The sequence below is a fragment of the Pseudophryne corroboree genome, chromosome 2 (genome assembly GCF_028390025.1).
Source record: "Pseudophryne corroboree isolate aPseCor3 chromosome 2, aPseCor3.hap2, whole genome shotgun sequence".
Taxonomy (NCBI): Eukaryota; Metazoa; Chordata; class Amphibia; order Anura; family Myobatrachidae; genus Pseudophryne; species Pseudophryne corroboree.
This window is the reverse complement of record NC_086445.1, coordinates 871,628,022-871,651,181: the sequence shown is the minus strand read 5'-3', so window position 1 is coordinate 871,651,181 and position 23,160 is coordinate 871,628,022. Positions and strand designations below refer to the sequence as shown.

The following is a 23,160-nucleotide window of genomic DNA, read 5'->3' as shown; positions in this document are numbered from 1 at the left end:
CGAGTCATTTCAGATTAAGGGGCCTATGTATTAATAATAATAGTCAATATCGTGTAATTGTGAGTTACATCCTGGTCACATTGGAGGATTCTGTCATATTTTAGAATGACTCCTCCCAGGGCCGTCTTAACAGCAGTGTAGAACCCTGGGAAAAGTAGTGCTCTGAGGACTCTACCCATCCTCCAGCGGTAGGGATGGGGTGCTATCAGCGTCAGCTATGATGACCCACGGGCGATAGGTGGTGTTTTATCTTCCGCTCAGCATGTAGGACCTGGATCAGTCATTTCTGCTAATTACATCTTTACTACACAGATGGTGGGAGATGGAGCGGGAGGGAGAACACTAACTGTAGAAGGGGGCATTGGGCTGAAAGAAGGGGCCCTGGTACATGACTTCCAGTGTACTTAATATTCATAATTTTCTGGTGGGCGGCCAGTTTGCTTGACTGCAGATATCTCCTGTACCTGGAAATAGATTTCTGAGCTTTCAGTGGGATACTAAAGTAGGTGGTACTAGGGACTGGTAGCAGGTATCAACTGCTAGAAGGCTGATATCTCTAATTCTAGGCATAGTAGAGGCAAGCTGCCAGGTTCCACTGAAAAGTGAGAGTCTCAGCTTTTGGAATATACCCTCAGATAAAACTCATACAGCACTCAAGATATCTGGCTGGGAAGAGCAATTAACAGGCTCTAATTGGGTCCACTAGTTTGAAGTTGGATATCTCTGGTTCCCCAGGGCCGATTTTCAAAAATCTGGTACCTCTGGAAAAAGGGGACCCGCAGATATCAGCCAAGGGCCCTTATACTCATGGGGCTCTTGGGCAGCTGCCCATTGTGCCCAATACGAAAAAACAGCCCTGACTCCTCCTGGGAATCTGACACTGCGCATACGCACAGTGTCAGTGTCCGGTGTATGGGGTCAGACTGTAGTCCACATTGATAATTATGAAAATTTTGGTCTGCATCGCTAATTAGCCATTGCACAAGATTTCTGAAACTATCCTGCATTAGGGTGTTTGTACATAGCAATAAATCATAAACGTACACAGAAACTGCTGTTCTTTCATTGTTTTCTGAAACACATGCTTAGTAAATATTCCCGTAAGGCTGAAGGACAGTTATTGTTGTCTGCAAATGCCCATTTTAAGATTTCTGTGGTGATTGCTTCATGTTTTATTTCTCCACTTTGCACAACCCTACCATACATAGCAGTACAGATATGCCAGGCATCAATTACTGCTTTTTTATTGGTGGCCGGCAGCACTGCTACCTGACAATAGCCACATGCAAATTCCACACCTGCGGCTACACACCTATTAGGCCTCAGCCTCCATTTTACAGCACAGTATGACATAGTAGCTCTTTATAAAAGGGTCATCATAAAATAAAGTGGAAAACTTCTTCAAACTGTACATAAAGTAACTATGTGTGTGTGATATATATATATATATACACACACAAACATACACACATGCACACATACAGAGATAGTTTCTTTATATAACCCATAGTTTATGAACTGTCATTCAAATCTGCAACATTACATGTGGAACAATGGCTTATTTCATTAAAATCTTTCTGTAGCGATAGAAATGTTGCAATCCGTAGGCGATATGTATTCTGAAAGTACTGTATATGACATAACTTGGTGAGCAATCTGGAACCTCTGGAAAAAGGGGACCCTCAGCTATCAGCCGAGGGCCCTTATACTCCTGGGGCTCTTGGGCAGCTGCCCATTGAGTCCATACGAAAAGACAGCTCCGAATCTGACGGGATCACTTGAGGTGCTTTGTACATCCTGGAGATGCCGAAAAGCCACTTTCTGGTGACCAGCTCGGGAATAAAAGGGTAACACTTCTTAGAAGTGCAACTGATTATAGACTTAGAAGTTGATGCAAAACTCCAATTTGAAAAAACTCTTGCGCTATAGTTATATAATTACAAGATATGGCTGACAAGAATGACAAACTCCTGATAAATTCAAAATATATTTACTATTGTATAAATTATCATATAATAAAACAAGACCGGTCTTTAAAACATCAAAAAATAATAACAAATATGTATACTTTCTAATACATGGAGGTGGACTTAAGCATACTCTGTGCACAGACGTATAAAAAAACAAGCTCTATAGCTATATGGCTTAATGAGGTCAAAGAATGTTTTGAATCAAGTGTGGCTGCTGGTAAGACCCATATATTAATTGTTCCCAATGGATAGTCACTTTGTATCAAAGATCTTTATGATGTGAAGATCCAACATGTAACAATAGAATGGATATGAGCTTTTTGTAACCGGAAACTTTACGTGAGATGTGAGCAAGTGGTATCAGCACAAATGCATCCCGACGACCACCGCAGTGGCTTGGAGCTGCGGGAAATAAAGGCACCTGCAATGGCGCCTGCTGTGATTTAACCTGCTCAGTCGCGATGCTCCACGAGTATCCACCTCTACGTGCCGTTTGCAGGCACCGGTCAGCGGCTCCTCTTTGTATGAAAACAAATTCCAGGCAGAAGAATGCTGCAGCCAGTTCGTGATATGGGTCTAACTTCAGCTGGGGTCCAACAGAATCAACTTCTGACGCGTTTCGCTCCTCCCACAGGGGCTTCCTCAAAGGAAGCCCCTGTGAGAGGAGCGAAACGCGTCAGAAGTTGATTCTGTTGGACCCCAGCTGAAGTTAGACCCATATCACGAACTGGCTGCAGCATTCTTCTGCCTGGAATTTGTTTTCATACAAAGAGGAGCCGCTGACCGGTGCCTGCAAACGGCACGTAGAGGTGGATACTCGTGGAGCATCGCGACTGAGCAGGTTAAATCACAGCAGGCGCCATTGCAGGTGCCTTTATTTCCCGCAGCTCCAAGCCACTGCGGTGGTCGTCGGGATGCATTTGTGCTGATACCACTTGCTCACATCTCACGTAAAGTTTCCGGTTACAAAAAGCTCATATCCATTCTATTGTTACATGTTGGATCTTCACATCATAAAGATCTTTGATACAAAGTGACTATCCATTGGGAACAATTAATATATGGGTCTTACCAGCAGCCACACTTGATTCAAAACATTCTTTGACCTCATTAAGCCATATAGCTATAGAGCTTGTTTTTTTATACGTCTGTGCACAGAGTATGCTTAAGTCCACCTCCATGTATTAGAAAGTATACATATTTGTTATTATTTTTTGATGTTTTAAAGACCGGTCTTGTTTTATTATATGATAATTTATACAATAGTAAATATATTTTGAATTTATCAGGAGTTTGTCATTCTTGTCAGCCATATCTTGTAATTATATAACTATAGCGCAAGAGTTTTTTCAAATTGGAGTTTTGTGGTTAATTGCACTTGGGTGGTCCAGTGTAATTTATTTGACCTGTGAACCCCAGGTCATTAACTTTTTGCAGCTGAGTTTTACTATATTCAAAATGTTTTTTAACAGAAAATACTATTAGCGCCCGATATAAAGAGGTTTTTAGAAGTTGATGCAGTCTGAATCCCGGATGTCTGCTGGAAAGTATCCTATGGAATAATGTGGCTCTGAAGATGCTGGAAATTGTATGGGCTATTGCTGAGAGTACAAGGCGATATTGTTTGCTACCTTAATCCGTATGAACGCTGAATAGCTCCCAGCAGTGTAGGGTAAAGACGGAGGATCATACTGTGCAAATGTAGAGAGCTTCCGTCATAATCTTAAAGACTTATGTTAAGTTACTGTAACTTTTACATTCACAACGTGTTTGTAAATATTACTAATAATCCTTATATAAAGCAACTCTCATTCCAGGCTGAGGTGTCCTTTACCTTCCATAGAGAAAATTGTACATTGTATAAGCACACATTGGCAATGTAGTCCTGCAGTTCATAGGGTTTTTTTTTTTTATATTGTGGGGTAATCCAGATCTGATCTCAGCAGCAAATTTGTTAGCAGTTGGGCAAACCATGGGGGTTATTCCGAGTTGTTCGCACTTCTGCGCATGCGTATGTGGCGCAATGCACACGCACGACGTACTTCCACAGCAGCCGATACAGTTGCACACAAGGTCTAGCAACGCTTTTCAATTGCCCTGCTGGCCGCAGAGTGATTGACAGGAAGTGGGTGTTTCTGGGTGGTAACTGACCGTTTTCGGAGAGTGTGTGTAAAAACGTAGGCGTGTCAGATACAAACGCAGGCGTGCCTGGGGAAACACAAGCATGGCTGGCCGAACGCAGGGCGTGTTCGTGACGTCAAAACAGGAACTAAACAGTCTGAAGTGATCGCAGGCTAGGAGTAGGTCTGGAGCTGCTCACAAACTGCACAATCTTTTTTTGTAGCCATGCTGCGATCCTTTCGTTCGCACTTCTACTAAGCTAAGATACACTCCCAGAGGGCGGCGGCTTAGCGTTTGCACGGCTGCTAAAAGCAGCTAGCGAGCGAACAACTCGGAATGAGGGCCCATGTGCACTGCAGGTGGGGCAGATATAACATTTGCAGAGAGAATTAGATTTGGGTGGGTTATTTTGCTTCTGTGCAGGGTAAATACTGGCTGCTTTATTTTTACACTGCAATTTAGATTTCAGTTTGAACACACCCCACCCAAATCTAACTCTCTCTGCACATGCCCCCCCTGCAGTGCACATGGTTTTGGCCAACTGCTAACAAATTTGCTGCTACAATCAGGTCTGAATTATCCCACATTGTCTATAATGGAAAAATAATGGAAAACAATGTATCACATATTAGTAATTATTGTTAGTTGTGTGATGATCAGTCAGTCAGGGAGTTAGTGTACCTTTACATATGTAAATGCTGCCCTGACCAGCAGGCTCGTTACTCTCCTTAAAGGGCCAGTAACATGAAATACACTTGATCCAAGTTAAAAAAAATATATATATATTTTGTTTCCACATGTTGATATTTACTTTTGTTGACCTTTGATCATTTTATCTTTTACCATCCACATGACACTCTGTTGTGTCTTTTGCACTAGACAAATTGCTGTACGTGTTTGTGGATATTTACACTTTATTTTAATTTTTCAGCCCTTGAAGCATTTTATGCACATGAATTCATAATCATATTATTATTGTAAGAATATCGAGATCATTTGGTGGTGGGGGTGTTGGTGTTATCCACTCATGCATTGTTTAATGCAACTAAAGGTGACTTAGCATGCCCTTTAAGCCCTCAAACAATAAAGTCACATGACTAGTACTCCACACACTACTGGATGGGCCTAGATGGGTCTGCTTTGTCTCCCATGTTTTGCATGAAACCCCTCTGTGCCCTATACTAGAGGCATTGCAGCGCAGTGCCCTTAAAATGTCCTAATAATTGCCAATGACAACTATTTCCTGAAATATAACCCTGCAAACCAAGTGAAGTGTAAATGTTATAATAAATGTGAGCCAAGAGACCTGCTGTCTCTCCTCCTCTTGGCTGTGAATGGCTGTTGGTAGTGATGTTCACATTACATTTATTGTACACTGGAGGTTTGTCTGAGCGAGGAGGAGTGGCAGAGAATATGTTTATGATTATCAAGAGCTGCACAAGGGAATTTCTGTGGCTTGCTCTGTTACTGCTTTGCGGAGGGAAAGGAGAGTGCTGCGTTAGAGGAAATGCAAAACTCTTGAGGACTCTCATGGGTACAGACCAATATGCAGATAGTAGCTATGTGTGTGCTATCTGATAGCAGGTATTTTGCTTCAAGCTTAACAGTCTATTTTAGGTTAACACATCACATGAACATACAATCCATTGTGGTTGACTAATAACTAGTGCATGCCAATTTCTCCAGTATGTATGTGTGTATGTATGTATGTATATATGTATATATTATATATATATATATATATATATATATATACATATATACAAACAAATCTAGAAAACCACAGCACTCGCCAGAAGCGGGGTGCAATATCTGCACTCACCACTCATAGGGTGGGGTGCATGCAGCCCATGGCCACCTACCCAAATATATACAAACAGAAAGTTCAGCACTCACCATAGCAAGCTCACTTATCCTCACAACATCAATAAATAAATGATGGGGGTTTAGTTAGTGAATTGGCCAATGCACGGAAGCCTGCATATCGCTCGCCAAGGTACCCCATCTTCATGCAGGTCCTACACTATCACAAAGTCTCAAAAATTAAAACCTGGCAACTGTATCACACATAATATACTGCACACATGCCCACTAGGTTTAATGTGTATCTGCCATGCATCTTATGGCTTTTAAAGGTACTCTAGTCACCTGACACTGGCTGATAAATTACTAAGGAGCAGCTGACACAGGTTTAGAACAAGTGAGATGACACAGGGGTGCATGAAAAGGCCTGTGACCACGGTTAATAAGAGTTAACCAAAGATTAACCCCGTAATATACAATCAAATCTAGAAAACCACAGCACATAGGGTGGGGTGCATGCAGCCCATGGCCACCAACCCAAATATATACAAACAGAAAGTTATATTTATATATATATATATATATATATACACTGCTCAAAAAAATAAAGGGAACACTAAAATAACACATCCTAGATCTGAATGAATGAAATATTCTTATTAAATACTTTGTTCTTTACATAGTTGAATGTACTGACAACAAAATCACACAAATTATCTATGGAAATCAAATTTATTAACCCATGGAGGTCTGGATTTGGAGTCACCATCAAAATTAAAGTGGAAAAACACACTACAGGCTGATCCAACTTTGATGTAATGTCCTTAAAACAAGTCAAAATGAGGCTCAGTAGTGTGTGTGGCCTCCACGTGCCTGTATGACCTCCCTACAACCGACACAAGTGGCTCAGGTAGTGCAGCACATCCAGGATGGCACATCAATGCGAGCTGTGGTAAGAAGGTTTGCTGTGTCTGTCAGCGTAGTGTGCAGAGCATGGGGGCGCTACCAGGAGAAAGGCCAGTACATCAGGAGACGTGGAGGAGGTCGTAGGAGGGCAACAACCCAGCAGCAGGACTGCTACCTCCGCCTTTGTGCAAGGAGGAACAGGAGGAGCACTGCCAGAGCCCTGCAAAATGACCTCCAGCAAGCCACAAATGTGCATGTGTCTACTCAAACGATCAGAAACAGACTCCATGAAGGTGGTATGAGGGTCCGACGTCCACAGGTGGGGGTTGTGCTTACAGTCCAACACCATGCAGGGCGTTTGGCATTTGCCAGAAAACACCAAGATTGGCAAATTCACCACTGGCGCCCTGTGCTCTTCACAGATGAAAGCAGGTTCTCACTGAGCACATGTGACAGACGTGACAGAGTCTGGAGACGCCAAGGAGAACGTTCTGCTGCCTGCAACATCCTCCAGCATAACCGGTTTGGCAGTGGGTCAGTAATGGTGTGGGGTGGCATTTCTTTGGGGGGCCGTACAGCCCTCCATGTGCTCGCCAGAGGTAGCCTGACTGCCATTAGGTACCGAGATGAGATCCTCAGACCCCTTGTGAGACCATATGCTGGTGCGGTTGGTCCTGGGTTCCTCCTAATGCAAGACAATGCTAGACCTCATGTGGCTGGAGTGTGTCAGCAGTTCCTTCAAGACGAAGGCATTGATGTTATGGACTGGCCCGCCCGTTCCCCAGACCTGAATCCAATTGAGCACATCTGGGATATCATGTCTCGCTCCATCCACCAACGCCACGTTGCACCACAGACTGTGCAGGATTTGGCGGATGCTTTAGTCCTGGTCTAGGAGGAGATCCCTCAGGAGACCATCCGCCACCTCATCAGGAGCATGCCCAGGCATTGTAGGGAGGCCACACACACACACACTACTGAGCCTCATTTTGACTTGTTTTAAGGACATTACATCAGCCTGTAGTGTGTTTTTCCACTTTAATTTTGAGTGTGACTCCAAATCCAGACCTCCATGGGTTAACAAATTTGATTTCCATTAATAATTTTTGTGTGATTTTGTTGTCAGCACATTCAACTATGTAAAGAACAAAGTATTTAATAAGAATATTTCATTCATTCAGATCTAGGATGTGTTATTTTAGTGTTCCCTTTATTTTTTTGAGCAGTGTATATATATAAACTAGGGGTGAGAAACTGGCACACCAAGAACTTACCATGAATTTTTTTTAAATCCCCCTTTGTCTTTTTTTTTTAATGCTGGTTCTGACAACGAAGTGCAATAAAAAGACCGTTAAGTCAGCCTAAGCAATAGGTAATCAGTGATTGGATGGTAATGTCTTCATCACTCACTGGCTACGCTTCAATCTGGCAATCCGAACTTTGAAAATAAACATGTCCTGCATTTAGGGCCCAAAATGTTGCGACTCATAGCTCTACAGAAGATCACCAGTTTAGAATGGATTGGGAACAGCCTTGTTGAGGCAGCTTAATATTCAAGGATGGTCCTTAGTCACAGGTTCTCAAACTCGGTCCTCAGGACCCCACACAGTGCATATTTTGCAGGTCTCCTCACAGAATCACAAGTTAAATAATTAGTTCCACCTGTGGACCTTTTAAAATGTGTCAGTGAGTAATTAATACACCTGTGCACCTTCTGGGTTACCTGCAAAACATGCACTGTGTGGGCTCCTGAGGACCGAGTTTGAGAACCTATGTCCTAAGTCAAAAATGTAAAATTTAATCAAAACTGTGAAGGTTTGTAATGGAATCACCGGTTATGATATATGCATTTAGATTTCCATAAAAGCTTGTATTAGGAAGGTGCTTTTTATGCAGACTTCTGTTACCCATAGTTCAAATTACTGGTGTTCTATTCAGGAGAACATAAGTTCCTGTACACACCAGCATTCATATTGCACATTCAGTTCACGTCCGTAAACAAATGCACCTAGCGTATGTTTTTAACAGGTGTTTCTTTCACTGCCCATGCTGTATATACGAGTCCTAACTGAACCTCTTCCTGCAGGTGGAACGTTAATTATTCAGTCTACAGAGCTGGGACTTGTGAATTCCTGGTGGAGTGCTGCACACCTCATCAATGTCATTGTTGTTAGTTCAAGTTGTTCAGACAGTTGAAGTGTTCATGTACAGTATGTGGTGAATTTGGGTGCCAGATGAGTAATGGTTGACTGTATGTCTTCTTTCTGCAGGAGGAGATACAACAGCTGAAAAGCAGATTGGACAAAGTGGAGAAAGAGAGGAATGAGCTGCGACTGAGTAACGATCGTCTGGAGAGCAGGGTAACTCTTCTTACACGGTGCCACAACTCCGTTGCTCGTCTGTTTTATATTATTTACCTTTTCTCAGTTTTCACTCCAATACCCATAAGGAAACTTCCACTAAGTTGACTAAAGCATCTGAAAGAAATATTTCAGATAAATGTCCTTTTGAAATATTTTGTTCCACACTTGTGTTATGTGTAGATGGCATGATCATGTTGTTTGTCGTAGTGTTTTTGAAAGCAGCTTGCAGAAATCTGTAAAAATGATATAACATATCTAAATGGTATCTTTACTCATTTTATACTAATTACTTGTCAAATGTGTGTCATTTCTATCCTACCTATCTATGGGCCTAATTCAGCATGGATGGCAAAGTAGAGAAATTGCAAATGGAGCGATTATCGAATGACTGTGCATGGGTAGCATTTGCATTGCGCATGCGCGAGGGGTATTAGCAACAGGAAATGCATACAGATCATAAACGCAATGCAGCCACTGTTTGACTGACAGGAAGCCGGCATTTCTGAGTGTGTCAGAAAAACCGCAGGCATGTCCAGGCAGGGTCTCTGACGTCAGCGCAGACCACTTCCAGACCGTCTCAGTCACAGATTAGTGGCAGCCTCAGACCTATTCTGCTCAAATGGCAAAAACTCTTTGATGTTCCAGAATTTGCGTATGCATCTGCGAGTGGATAGCGATCTGCGATGCATTTGCAAATTTGCATGGGGAGTTTTTTCTTTTTTGGCAGGGCGGTGCCTTTTTACTCATAGACAATTTCTCAGATTAACTATCCATGCTGAATTAGGCCCTATCTACACTATATGGACAAAAGTATTTGGCCACACCTGTTAATTATTGAATTCAGGTGTTTCAGTCAGACTTGTTGCCACATGTGTATAAAATGAAGCACCTAGCCATACAGCCATTGCAAACATCTGTGATACAAAATGGGTCATTCTAAGCTCAGTGACTTTAAGCGTGGTACGTTGCCACCTTTGCAATAAGATGGTTTGTGAAATTTTATCCCTAGTGGATACTCAGTGGTCAACTGTAAGGGATATATTATTGGAAAGTAGAAGCATTTAGAAACAACGGCAACTCAGCCACGATGTGGAAGACCACGTAAAATCACAGAGCAGGGTCAACGCCTGCTAATGTGCGTGGTGTGTAAAAGTTGCCAGTGCTCTGCGGATTCCATAGCTGAAGAGTTCTGAGCTTTCACTGGCATAAAAGTAAGCACAAAAACTGTGCGGTGGGAGCTTAATGGAATGGGTGTCCATAGCCGAGCAGCTGCATGCAAGCCTCACATCACCAAGTCCAATGCCAAGCATTGGATGGAGTGGTGTAAAGCACACTGACACTGGACTGTGGAGCAGTGGAAATGTTCTGTGGAGTGATGAATCATTCTTCTCTGTCTGCCTGCCAGATGGGTGATTTGGGGTTTGGCGAGTGCCAAGAATATATTACCTGCCTGAGTGCTTTATGCCAACTGTGAAGTTTGGGGGAGTGATAATAGTATGGGGCTGTTTTTCAGGGTTTGGGTTAGGCCCCACATCTCCAGTGAAGGGAATGCTTCAGCATACCAAGACATTTAGGACAATGCTATGCTTCCAACACTCCAAAATCTTGTGGAAAGCCATCCAAGGAGAGTGGAAGCTGTTATAGCTGCAAAAGGGGTCCAACTCCATATTAAAGTATATGCATTTGAATATAATGTCATAACAGTCCCTGTTAGTGTAATGATCAGGCGTCCAAATACTTTTCTCTATCGTCCTAGTGGATGCTGGGGTTCCTGAAAGGACCATGGGGGATAGCGGCTCCGCAGGAGACAGGGCACAAAAGTAAAGCTTTTCCGATCAGGTGGTGTGCACTGGCTCCTCCCCCTATGACCCTCCTCCAGACTCCAGTTAGATTTTTGTGCCCGGCCGAGAAGGGTGCAATTCTAGGTGGCTCTCCTAAAGAGCTGCTTAGAGAAAGTTTAGCTTAGGTTTTTTATTTTACAGTGAGTCCTGCTGGCAACAGGATCACTGCAACGAGGGACTGAGGGGAGAAGAAGTGAACTCACCTGCGTGCAGGATGGATTGGCTTCTTGGCTACTGGACATCAGCTCCAGAGGGACGATCACAGGTACAGCCTGGATGGTCACCGGAGCCGCGCCGCCGGCCCCCTTGCAGATGCTGAAGTTAGAAGAGGTCCAGAATCGGCGGCTGAAGACTCTGACAGTCTTCTAAAGGTAGCGCACAGCACTGCAGCTGTGCGCCATTTTCCTCTCAGCACACTTCACACGCTGTCACTGAGGGTGCAGGGCGCTGGGGGGGGGCGCCCTGGGAGGCAAATGTAAACCTATATACTGGCTAAAAATACCTCACATATAGCCCCCAGAGGCTATATGGAGATATTTAACCCCTGCCAAACTTCACTAAAGAGCGGGAGACGAGCCCGCCGGAAAAGGGGCGGGGCCTATCTCCTCAGCACACAGCGCCATTTTTTCTCTCACAGAAAGGCTGGAGAGAAGGCTCCCAGGCTCTCCCCTGCACTGCACTACACAAACAGGGTTTAAACAGAGAGGGGGGCACTAATTGGCGATATAAATATATATATAAAGATGCTATTAGGGAGAAACACTTATATAAGGTTGTCCCTATGTAATTATAGCGTTTTTTGGTGTGTGCTGGCAAACTCTCCCTCTGTCTCTCCAAAGGGCTAGTGGGGTCCTGTCCTCTGTCAGAGCATTCCAGGTGTGTGTGCTGTGTGTCGGTACGTGTGTGTCGACATGTATGAGGACGATGTTGGAGGAGGCGGAGAAATTGCCTGTAATGGTGATGTCACTCTCTAGGGAGTCGACACCGGAATGGATGGCTTATTTAGGGAATTACGTGAAAATGTCAACACGCTGCAAGGTCGGTTGACGACATGAGACGGCCGACAAACAATTAGTACCGGTCCAGGCGTCTCAGAAACACCGTCAGGGGTTTTTAAAAAAACGCCCATTTACCTCAGTCGGTCGACACAGACACAGACACGGACACTGAATCCAGTGTCGACGGTGAATAAACAAACGTATTCCTCATTAGGGCCACACGTTAAGGGCAATGAAGGAGGTGTTACATATTTCTGATACTACAAGTACCACAAAAAAGGGTATTATGTGGGAGTGAAAAAACTACCTGTAGTTTTTCCTGAATCAGATAAAATAAAATGAAGTGTGTGATGATGCGTGGGTTTACCCCGATAGCAAATATTGGCGTTATACCCTTTCCCGCCAGAAGTTAGGGCGCGTTGGGAAACACCCCTTAGGGTGGATAAGGCGCTCACACGCTTATCAAGTGGCGTTACCGTCTCCAGATACGGCCGCCCTCAAGGAGCCAGCTGATAGGCAGCTGGAAAAATATCCTAAAAAGTATATACACACATACGGTGGTTATACTGCGACCAGCGATCGCCATCAGCCTGGAGATGCAGTGCTGGGTTGGCTTGGTCGAATTCCCTGACTAAAAATATTTTATTGATATAGAGCATTTAATAGGATGCATTCTATATATATGTATGCGAGATGCACAGAGGGATATTTGCACTCTGGCATCAAGATAAGTGCGTTGTCCATATCTCCCAGAAGATGTCATGGACACGACAGTGGTCAGGTGATACAGATCCCATACGGCACATGGAAGTATTGCCGTATAAAGGGAAGGAGTTATTTGGGGTCGGTCCATCGGACCTGGGGGCCACGGCTACAGCTGGGAAATCCAACCTTTTTACCCCAAGTTACATCTCAGCAGAAAAAGACACTGTCTTTTCAGCCTCAATCCTTCCGTTTCCCATGTGGGCAAGCGGGCAAAAGGCCAGTCATATCTGCCCAGACATAGAGGAAAGGGAAGTAGACTGCAGCAGGCAGCCCCTTCCCAGGAAAAGAAGCCCTCCACCGCGTCTGCCAAGTCCTCAGCGTGACGCTGGGGCCGTGCAAGCGGACTCAGGTGAGGTGGGGGGGTAGTCTCAAGAGTCTCAGCGCGCAGTGGGATCACTCGCAAGTTGACCCCTAGATCGTACAAGTATTATCCCAGGGGTACAGATTGGAGAGTCGAGACATTTTTTCCTCGCAGGTTCCTGAAGCCTGCTTTACCAACGGCTCCCTCCGACAGGGAGGCAGTATTGGGAAAAAATTCACAAGCTGTATTTCCAGCAGGTGATAATCAAAGTACCCCTCCTACAACAAGGAAAAGGGTATTAGTCTTCCACACTATATTGTGGTACTGAAGCCAGACGGCTTGGTGAGACATAGTCTAAATCTGAAATCTTTGAACACTTACATAAAAAGGTTCAAATCAAGATGGAGTCACTCAGAGCAGTGATAGAGAACCGGAAAAAAGGGGACTATATGGTGTCCCTGGACATCAAGGATTACCTCCATGTCCAAATTTGCCCTTCTCAACAAGGGTACCTCTGGTTCGTGATACAGAACTGTCAATATCAGTTTCAGACGCTGCCGTTGAATTATCCACGGCACCCCGGGCCTTTACCAAGGTAATGGCCGAAAAGATGATTCTTAAAAGAAGAAAGGCATCTTAATTATCCCTTACTTGGACGATATCCTGAAAGGGGCAAGTTTCCAGAGAACAGTTGGAGGTCGGAAAAGAACTATCTAAAGTAGTTCTACGACAGCACGAGTGGATTCTAAATATTCCAAAAATCGCAGCTGTTTTCCGATGATACGTCTGCTGTTCCTAGGAATGATTCTGGGCATAGTCCAGAAAGAGGTATTTCTCCTGGAGGGGAAAGCCAGGGAGTTATCCGACCTAGTCAGAAACCTCCTAAAACCAGGCCAAGTATCAGTGCATCAATGCACAGGAGTCCTGGGAAAAATGGTGGCTTCTTACGAAGCGATTCCATTCGGCAGATCTCACGCAAAAACTTTTCAGGGGGATTTGCGGGACGAATGGTCCGGATCGCATCTTCAGATGCATCAGCGGATAACCCTGTCTCCAAGGACAAGGGTGTCTCTTCTGTGGGGGCTGCAGAGTGCTCATCTTCTAGAGGGCAGTACATTCAGCATTCAGGACTGTGTTCTGGTGACCACGGATGCCAGCCTGAGAGGCTGGGGAACAGTCACACAGGGAAGAAATTTCCAAGGAAGTGTGGTCAAGTCTGGAGATTTCTCTCCACATGAATATACTGGAGCTAAGGGCAATTTACGATGCTCTGAGCCTAGGAAGACCTCTGCTTCAAAGTCAACCGGTGCTGATCCAGTAGGACATCATCATGGCAATCGCCCACGTAAACAGACGGGGCGGCACAAGAAGCAGGAGGGCAATGACAGCAAGGATTCTTCGCTGGGCGAAAAATCATGTGATAACACTGTCAGCAGTGTTCATTCCGGGAGTGGACAACTAGGAAGATTTCCTCAGCATGAATGAATTCCACCCGGAAAAGTGGGAACTTCATCTGGAAGTTTCCACATGTTTGTAAACCGTTGGGAAAGACCAAAGGTGGTTATGATGGCGTCCCACATGAAGCGCCAGGTCTAGAGACCCTCAGGCAATAGCTGGGACGCTCTGGTAACACCGTGGGTGTACCAGTCGGTGTATGTGTTCCCTCCTCTGCCTTTCATACCCAGTGTATGGAGAATGATAGGAAGGAGAGGAGTAAGAACTATACTCGTGGCTCCGGTTTGGCCAAGAAGAACTTGGTACCCGGAACTTCAAGAGATACTAGAAAGGATCTTGATTCAGCAAGAATCATGTCTGTTCCATGACTTACCGCAGCCGCGTTGACGGGTGAACGCCGGATCCTAAGGGAAAAAGGCATTCCGGAAGAGGTCATCCCTACCCTGGTCAGAGCCAGGAAGGAGGTGACCGCACAACATTATCACTGCTTAGGTGAAAATGTGTTCCATGGTGTGAGGCCAGGAAGGCTCCACGGAAGAATTTCAACTAGGTTAATTCCTACATTTCCTGCAAACAGGAGTGTATATGGGTCTCAAATTGGGGTCCATTAAGGTTCAAATTTCGACCGGTCGATTTTCTTCCAGAGAGAAATTGGCTTCAGTTCCTGAAGTCCAGAAGTTGTTAAGGGAGTACTGCATATACAACCCCCTTTTTGATGTCTCCAGTGGCACTGGGCGATCTCAACGTAGTTTGGGATTCCTAAAATCACATTGGTTTTAACAACTCAAATCTGTGGATTTGATATATCTCACATGGAAAGCGACCATGCTGTTGGTCCTGACCTCGGCCAGGCGAGTGTCAGAATTGGCGGCTTTATCTCACAAAGCCATATCTGATTGTCCATTCGGACAGAGCAAAGCTGTGGACTCGTCCCCAGTTTCTCCCTAAGGTGGTGTCAGCGTTTCACCTGAACCAGCTTATTGTGGTACCTGCGGCTACTAGGGACTTGGAGGACTCCAAGTTGCTGGATGTTGTCAGGGCCCTGAAAATATAGTTTCCAGGTCGGCTGGAGTCAGGAAATCTGACTTGCTGTTTATCCTGTATGCACCCAACAAGCTGGGTGCTCCTGCTTCTAAGCAGACTATTGCTCGTTGGATTTGTAGTACAATTCAGCTTGCACATTCTGTGGCAGGCTTGCCACAGCAAAAAAAATATGTAAATGCCCATTCCACAAGGAAGGTGGGCTCATCTTGGGCGGCTGCCCGAGGGGTCTCGGCATTACAACTCTGCCGAGCAGCTACGTGGTCGGGGGAGAACACGTTTGTAAAATTCTACAAATTTGATACCCTGGCAAAAAGAGGACCTGGAGTTCTCTCATTCGGTGCTGCAGAGTCATCCGCACTCTCCCGCCCGTTTGGGAGCTTTGGTATAATCCCCATGGTCCTTTCAGGAACCCCAGCATCCACTAGGACGATAGAGAAAATAAGAATTTACTTACCGATAATTCTATTTCTCGGAGTCCGTAGTGGATGCTGGGCGCCCATCCCAAGTGCGGATTATTCTGCAATACTTGTACATAGTTATTGTTACAAAAATCGGGTTATTGTTGTAGGAAGCCGTCTTTCAGAGGCTCCTTTTGTTATCATACTGTTAACTGGGTTTAGATCACAAGTTGTACGGTGTGATTGGTGTGGCTGGTATGAGTCTTACCCGGGATTCAAAATTCCTCCCTTATTGTGTACGCTCGTCCGGGCACAGTACCTAACTGGAGTCTGGAGGAGGGTCATAGGGGGAGGAGCCAGTGCACACCACCTGATCGGAAAAGCTTTACTTTTGTGCCCTGTCTCCTGCGGAGCCGCTATCCCCCATGGTCCTTTCAGGAACCCCAGCATCCACTACGGACTCCGAGAAATAGAATTATCGGTAAGTAAATTCTTATTTTGTCAATGTAGTCTGTATGTCTGTTTGTCTATCTATCTATCTCAATATTTGAGCTCATTCAGCAGAAGTTGTAAAGCGTAACGGAATATGCTGGCGCTGCAGAAATAACTATTTAAAAAAAATAACAACTGTAAAATAACTAATGGTTCTGGGACTGGAAGGAGTGTCTAGGTGTATGTGTTTCTACTTTATTTCCCCACTCACATTTCCTTGCTTGTATTTTTGGATTGCTTTATTCTATTCTTTGTATTAGAATGTGCTGAGTGTGCGTTTAACTTTTTGACATTGTGCCTTTGCTGTTTTTACTTCCACGGACATTGTTACGCATACACAATGGCACGTATACAATTTCCTAAACCCTGTTGCCCTTCTGAACCAACGTAAGCATTGTACAGTTTTATAGAATAGTATATGTGTATCACAGCACAACGTTATAGTGTATGGCGTGATACTGTCATGTTTATGTACCCCTCCATGACATCATATGAAGCTCGTGCGTTGTGTATCTTTGTTGTGGTCTCATATCATAACCACAATGGTACTTGCACGCACAAAATATAAGAATTGTGAAGTATACTGTAGCCATGAGGTTTTGTTAGAATGCCGCTGTTTGATTGAACAAATAAATGAGCCCTGTAACCACACTTTGCAAGACAAAAGGATATTTTGATATTTTGTTTTGGGGAGAGCTGACCATGCCATGTGCTAATTTGCTTTTAGATCACAGAGCTGAATTCTGATCTAACAGACGAGAGAAACACAGGAGAATCTGCCTCCCAGCTGCTGGAGACAGAGACGGGTGATAGGCTGCGGGTAGAGAAGGACATGAAGGATCTGCAGGTAAAACGTCTGTCTATTCAATCCCCTCCATGCGCTGTGCCAACAATGTCTGTGCTCCCAGGCAAGTCATCTATCTCCCTCTTATCTTTTGGAATATGATCTAACGGATGCAAAGGCCAAGTCGCTAACTCCTTAGCCCACTTTGTTTGTCTTATTGCTACCCTTTAGAGCACCTTATAAGGGCATTCTACTTTTTATCATAATAACTAATGGCCTTACCCAGGGTCCTGTATCTCTTCTCATACTGAAATACAAATATTATTAATTTAAAACCATTTACACTGCTATACATTTGCCGCATGCTGCATTTCTAAGCTAATGTTTGCTCGTTACAGGGTTAAGCTTTAAGTCGCACAGTGAGAATATGCATTTGTGTAAATACTCTTTATGTACGTGAATATGTGTTCCCTACTGTGCGTATAGATATCACGCGTGACTGCCAGGACCATATAAAGACACAAGGCTGCTATCGTCAGTTTTTATATAGGTCACAGGAGTCTGAAGTGACTTCTTATATCCTTCATTTAATTTACAGGAGGCTGTGCATTGTTTCTTATACATTTTGCTGATGAGCACTGAAGTGATGACATCAGAGTGCCCCAGATACAGTATAAGCATCAGAATTTTATATTACAGTCACACTACACACATATATATATATATATATATATATATATATATATATATATACATACACGTATACATAGCAGTATCGTTCCATACAGAGAACCAATTATTATGCCGAAATACTTGTAGAACAAGCAGAAAGCGGTGAAGTGATGGCTGCACCCTGTAGCTTTGTTGTGCCATTGCTAATTGTTCTGGAAGTTTTGCAACCCTGCACATTACTAGAGATTTAAAAAAAAAAAAGCATAATCCTTTTCTGTATGCAGAAATATCTACATCTATATTTAAAAAAAAAATATATATATATATCTGTTTACAAAATGGACAGATGGTTCTTCAAAGTCTCTTCACACATTTAAAAGAGTCTCTCATCCTCCGTACATACCTTTTGGAGTATACTTCTGTGCAGGTTGTTATGAAAAGCTTCTGTCGGACCATCTGGTTTATGCTAGAAATGGATCCCCTGTCTTTTGGACACATTCACTTGTAAGATTTTACCATGCAAAGTGGGCCTCACGAGCCTATCGCACAGCGCTTGTCTGGGAAGAAGGGTTGTGCGGCTAATGCATTACCACCGTCTCGGGAGTGCTGAGGTTTTTCTTTGCGATCACTTCTTTTGTGTATGTGTTGTCATCATTCCATGGCAAATGCTTTGCCGACATTTCTAATAATACCGATTACTTGTAAGGCTGGGATAGAGAGAGGAAGAGGTTGGCAGCAAGCTCACTGGTCCGAGTGCCTCTTGTGTCTAAAGAACACTTCAGACTTGTTTTGTCTGCCAGTATTAATGTGAGAAAAGTGTTCTTTTCACATTCCTAAGTGTAGCTCCGTGGAAAGAACGGGCAGCCTTCATTCTTATACGGATGCTGCGTGTTGGGTTTCCCTCTATCAAATTGCAGTTTGTTCTCAGTCACTCTGGAGTGCATGTTTGTATCCCGCGGAAGAAAATAATCCTCTATTGCTTTCAGGACCATTGCATTAATGTCTGTCATTTGTTTCACTAATGGCGACACAATTACATTTCCATAATTATCTATTTACCATTTAGATTAAGGGGCTTGAATTCTTACTTGTGCGGAAAATAAAACTGGTCTTTATAATAAGTGAAAGGCTCTCTAGCCCTGTTTTTTTTGTGTAATGGAAATATTTAGAGATGAATGTGTGAGTCTGCACTTATAATAAGAGTTTACATCTCTTTGTTAAGTTATTGATAAGTGTGTTGCAGAACGCATCCCTCAGTAGACTGCTAGTCTGTTACCCTATGTCTTCTTATACCCTTACATCTACTATGAACTCCCTGTTAATCGTATTTATATGTAATAATCATTTAACAATAGAATAGTTTTGGGTGTGGCCTAGTGTCTAGGAGTGGATAATGCAGCATTAAGGTTGGGAATGGGCCCAGGGCCCAGTGGGCTGACGATGTTACAAAAAGGAAGCAGACACCACTGAGTGAGTTTGCTCATACCTTGTACAGAGTTTCGGTACTACTTACAGTGTGAAGGACTAACCTCCTAACACTATTATTGTCTCATTTGCATACTACGAGATAGGTGTATTGCGTCATTACTACATAAGCCAATGCTTTGTGCTTCTAAAATCCTATTGAAGCATGGATAATAGCTTTTTTCATGTTTGCCTTTATTGGGGCAGCCTCCTCCCCTCATCAACACAGCAGATGCAGTAAATGGGAATTTTCCTGTTATCCTATAAAAAACACAAAGCAGGGATAGAAATATTATGACACTTTTTTTTTTTTTTTTGAAGACCTAATCTAAAAAAGTTTCAGAAACTTGCCTAAAAGGAAGCATTAGTGGAACTGATATCCTTCCTTAGAGAAACCACAGGTACAGTAAATGCAGGGCCGGCTCTACCATTAGACAGCTTTAGGCAGCTGCCTAGGGCGCTGTGATCTGGGGAGCGCCACTGAGTCACAGTTGTACTTAATGTAGGCAGTGGCTGTGGAACTTATAAGACTCTGCCTCCCTAAGGAGTTGTGAAGTGGGTATTGGTAGGCTGAAATTTTGCCTAGGGTGCAGAGGAATCTTGCACCGGCCCTGGGCATATGTTCTATGAATAACAGAGTCCATTTGTGTTAGACCAGTACTTTTAAAGTATTCCCATAAAGTGGACCACATATACATATTTAGGGGGTTATTCAGGTTTGTTAGCAAACCAAAATGCACTGCATTTGGGGCAAATGTAACGTGCACAGAGTTAGATTTGGGTGGGGCGTGTTCAAATTGAAATCGAAATTGAGAAATTAGGCATCCAGTATTTACCCTGCATAGAAACAATATATCCCAGCCAAATCTAACTCTCTCTGCACATGTTATATCTGCCCCACCTGCAGTGCAACATGGTTTTGCCCAATTGCTAACTTTTTTTAATTTGCTAACAAACCTGAATAACCCCCTTAGTCATAATGACAGGGGTATTTCCTTATGCTGCAGTGAACGCAAATTGTGTTTCATGTATAAAGCCACTTTTACCTTTAAAAACTTTGGGGTCTATGTACTAAGCCTTGGAGAGAAATAAAGTGGACAGAGATAAAGTACCAACCAATCAGCTTCTAACTGCCATGTTACAGGCTGTGTTTGAAAAATGACAGTTAGGAGCTTATTGTCTGGTACTTTATCTCCGGCCACTTAGTTTCTCTCCAAGGCTTAGTGCATAAACCCCTTAGATACTTCATGCCCTTTGGGATCTGGCATACAGTATCAAATTATATTGAATAAGAAAAAAAGTTCTCATGCACGTGTTGCAAGTGCAATAAGAGGTGGATCATCTGTACATTACAAATCAGAATTGTCCATCTTTGACCAGTTTAGGTGCTTAGGCGTTTATGTGGCTTATGTGAATCTGTTTAACGCTGTTCATTTTTTTCTTTATGATTCATGCTTCTTATCTATGCACTTGCAGTAACCATCTACTTTATTGAACTGTAGCGATCTGTTCACCGTGACTCTTGTTTCTTTGTGAGTGATTTGGCTTAACACAGATGTGTGTAGCGCAGGGTTGAACTGGCCCACAGGGGTACAGGGGAAATCTCCAGTGGGCCCCACTACCCTAGGGGCCCACCTAATTTTCTAGGGATCAGGTTCTAGATTATGCACTTGAATTATACATTATACATATGTTTCCTTATACTGCACAGGACTAGGGTGTATTTTCTACAGTGCATTGCTGCTATTAATCTGGTACATTATTATGCATGCGCTAGCAGTATTTACTATGCTTTACTATACTATTAACTCTCTAATGGTTAGCCAAATCACTGTGGTAGCTGGCCACACCCCTCTGGAGACTGGCCAAACCCCCTAAATATGGGCCCCTATAAATGTATTCCCCGGTGGACCCTTCATGCCCTAGTCCGACACTGGTTTAGCGGCCACTGTCAGTGACCTTCAGGATTTACTATTCTCATCTGTTTCTGAACGTCGTAAAAGAAGTGTTACTTACATTTGTTTGTTGTTGTTGATATTAAAGCATTACTTGTTTCCTACAGGATTTTGATTATTTTTTTCCCTGAAGTCTTAAAATTGAAACCAAATCTACTTTTTGCAAAGACTGTAAAGCTTCATAGGAACATATGCTCATCAATGTGTGCATTAATGAGATGTCCTCATGTCTAGGCTAAATACGATGCTCTTAAGAAACAGATGGAATCTATGGAAGTGGAAGTCATGGAGGCCAGGCTGATCCGAGCAGCAGAACTAAATGGAGAGATGGATGACGACGATTCTGGTAAGTTTAACTTGTATTACTCTTCATACAAGCTGTTTTCGGGCTAAGGTCCAATAAGGATTGAGAGCCTTTTTCAGGTTGGTTAGAAAACCAAAAAAGCACACTAATGGACAAACCCATGTTGCACTGCAGGTGGGGCAGATGTAATGTGCAGAGAGAGTTACATTTAAGTGGGGTGTGTTCAAACTAAAATCTAAATGGCAGTTTAAAAATTAAGTAGCCAGTATTTACTCTTGCACAGAAATACTATAACCCACCCAAATTGAAATCTGCCTGCACTTGTTACATCTGCCCCTGCCCCACCTGCAGCGCAACATGGTTTTGTCCATTTTCTTGCTTTTTTGGTTTGCTAACAAACCTGAATAACCCCCAGAGTAACGGCTTTTCAACGCAGCAAATTAGGCCATACGTGTCTCCAGAAGCAATAGGGAACCTAAAGTGCCCGGCTTACGCCCATTTATTATGGCTGGAAGCTGCTGACTTGGCTTGGGCTGTAAGCCTGAATTTAGCATTGGTGTGAAGTGTGTGTTATACTGAATTCAAAGGCCACCTTGTATATCCTAATAATGATCAGTGTGTCTGCCAGTGTCATGCTTCATGTATAAGGCAAGGAAATGTAAGGGCAGTGGCGGCACTCATCACTAATCACTGGGCAAGCTTTCACTTTTCACACCAAATAAACAATAAATACATTCTTAAATCTTCCTTATTCATCTAATGGGCAGTACACACGGGGAGAGATGTGTGCTGAGCGATCTATCACAGACCGCACAGCACACATCTCTCCCCCGCTCAGAACATAGCGTGATGTGAGCGAGGGTGGTAGACGGGGGGGTGCTCATTTCACCCAGCGGGTGAAATGAGTGACCAGCTAGATTGTGGCCAATCTAGCACCGGCGATAGCGATGCGTGGGGCCGCGCATCGTTATCACTATGGGGCAAACACACAGAGAGATCCGTGCTTAACTTATAAGCAATCTCGTCAGATTGCTTAGATTGTAAGCACGGATCTCTCCGTGTGTACTCCCCTTAATTCTTTTGAGAAAAGGTGAGAAATATTTGTCTTTTTGAAATTCCCAGCATATAGATATGTCCACATTCACATATCCTCAATTGTGCCAAGTCTAAGTAACTAGTACACTACAAGCAAACAAAGGGCCTAATTTCAGACCTGATCGCAGCAGCAAATTTGTTAACTAATGGGCAAAACCATGTGCACTGCACGGGGGGCAGATATAACATGTGCAGAGAGAGTTAGATTTGGGTGGTTATTTTGTTTCTGTGCAGGGTAAATACTGGCTGCTTTATTTTTGCACTGCAATTTAGATTTCAGTTTGAACACACCTCACCCAAATCTAATACATGGTTGTGGAGTCTCTGCAGAATGACTTATCTAAACTTGAAATCTGTGTGTCTAAATGGGGAATGAGGTTCAATATAGAAAAATGCAAGTTTATGCATTTCGGGACTAAAAACAAACTT

General features: G+C 43.5%; 1 protein-coding gene across 20 annotated transcripts in view; it reads left to right on the top strand.

The window, feature by feature from the left end:
• The window catches only part of MYO18A (myosin XVIIIA), a 597,092-nt gene that overhangs the window by 431,109 nt on the left and 142,823 nt on the right, over nucleotides 1–23,160 (top strand). For all 20 annotated transcript variants that reach the window (XM_063955930.1, XM_063955929.1, XM_063955931.1 and 17 more), the window contains 3 exons: nucleotides 9,071–9,160; nucleotides 17,185–17,304; nucleotides 21,567–21,678. In XM_063955930.1, the coding sequence (XP_063812000.1) occupies nucleotides 9,071–9,160; nucleotides 17,185–17,304; nucleotides 21,567–21,678 (322 nt within the window). The remainder of the gene's footprint in view (nucleotides 1–9,070; nucleotides 9,161–17,184; nucleotides 17,305–21,566; nucleotides 21,679–23,160) is intronic.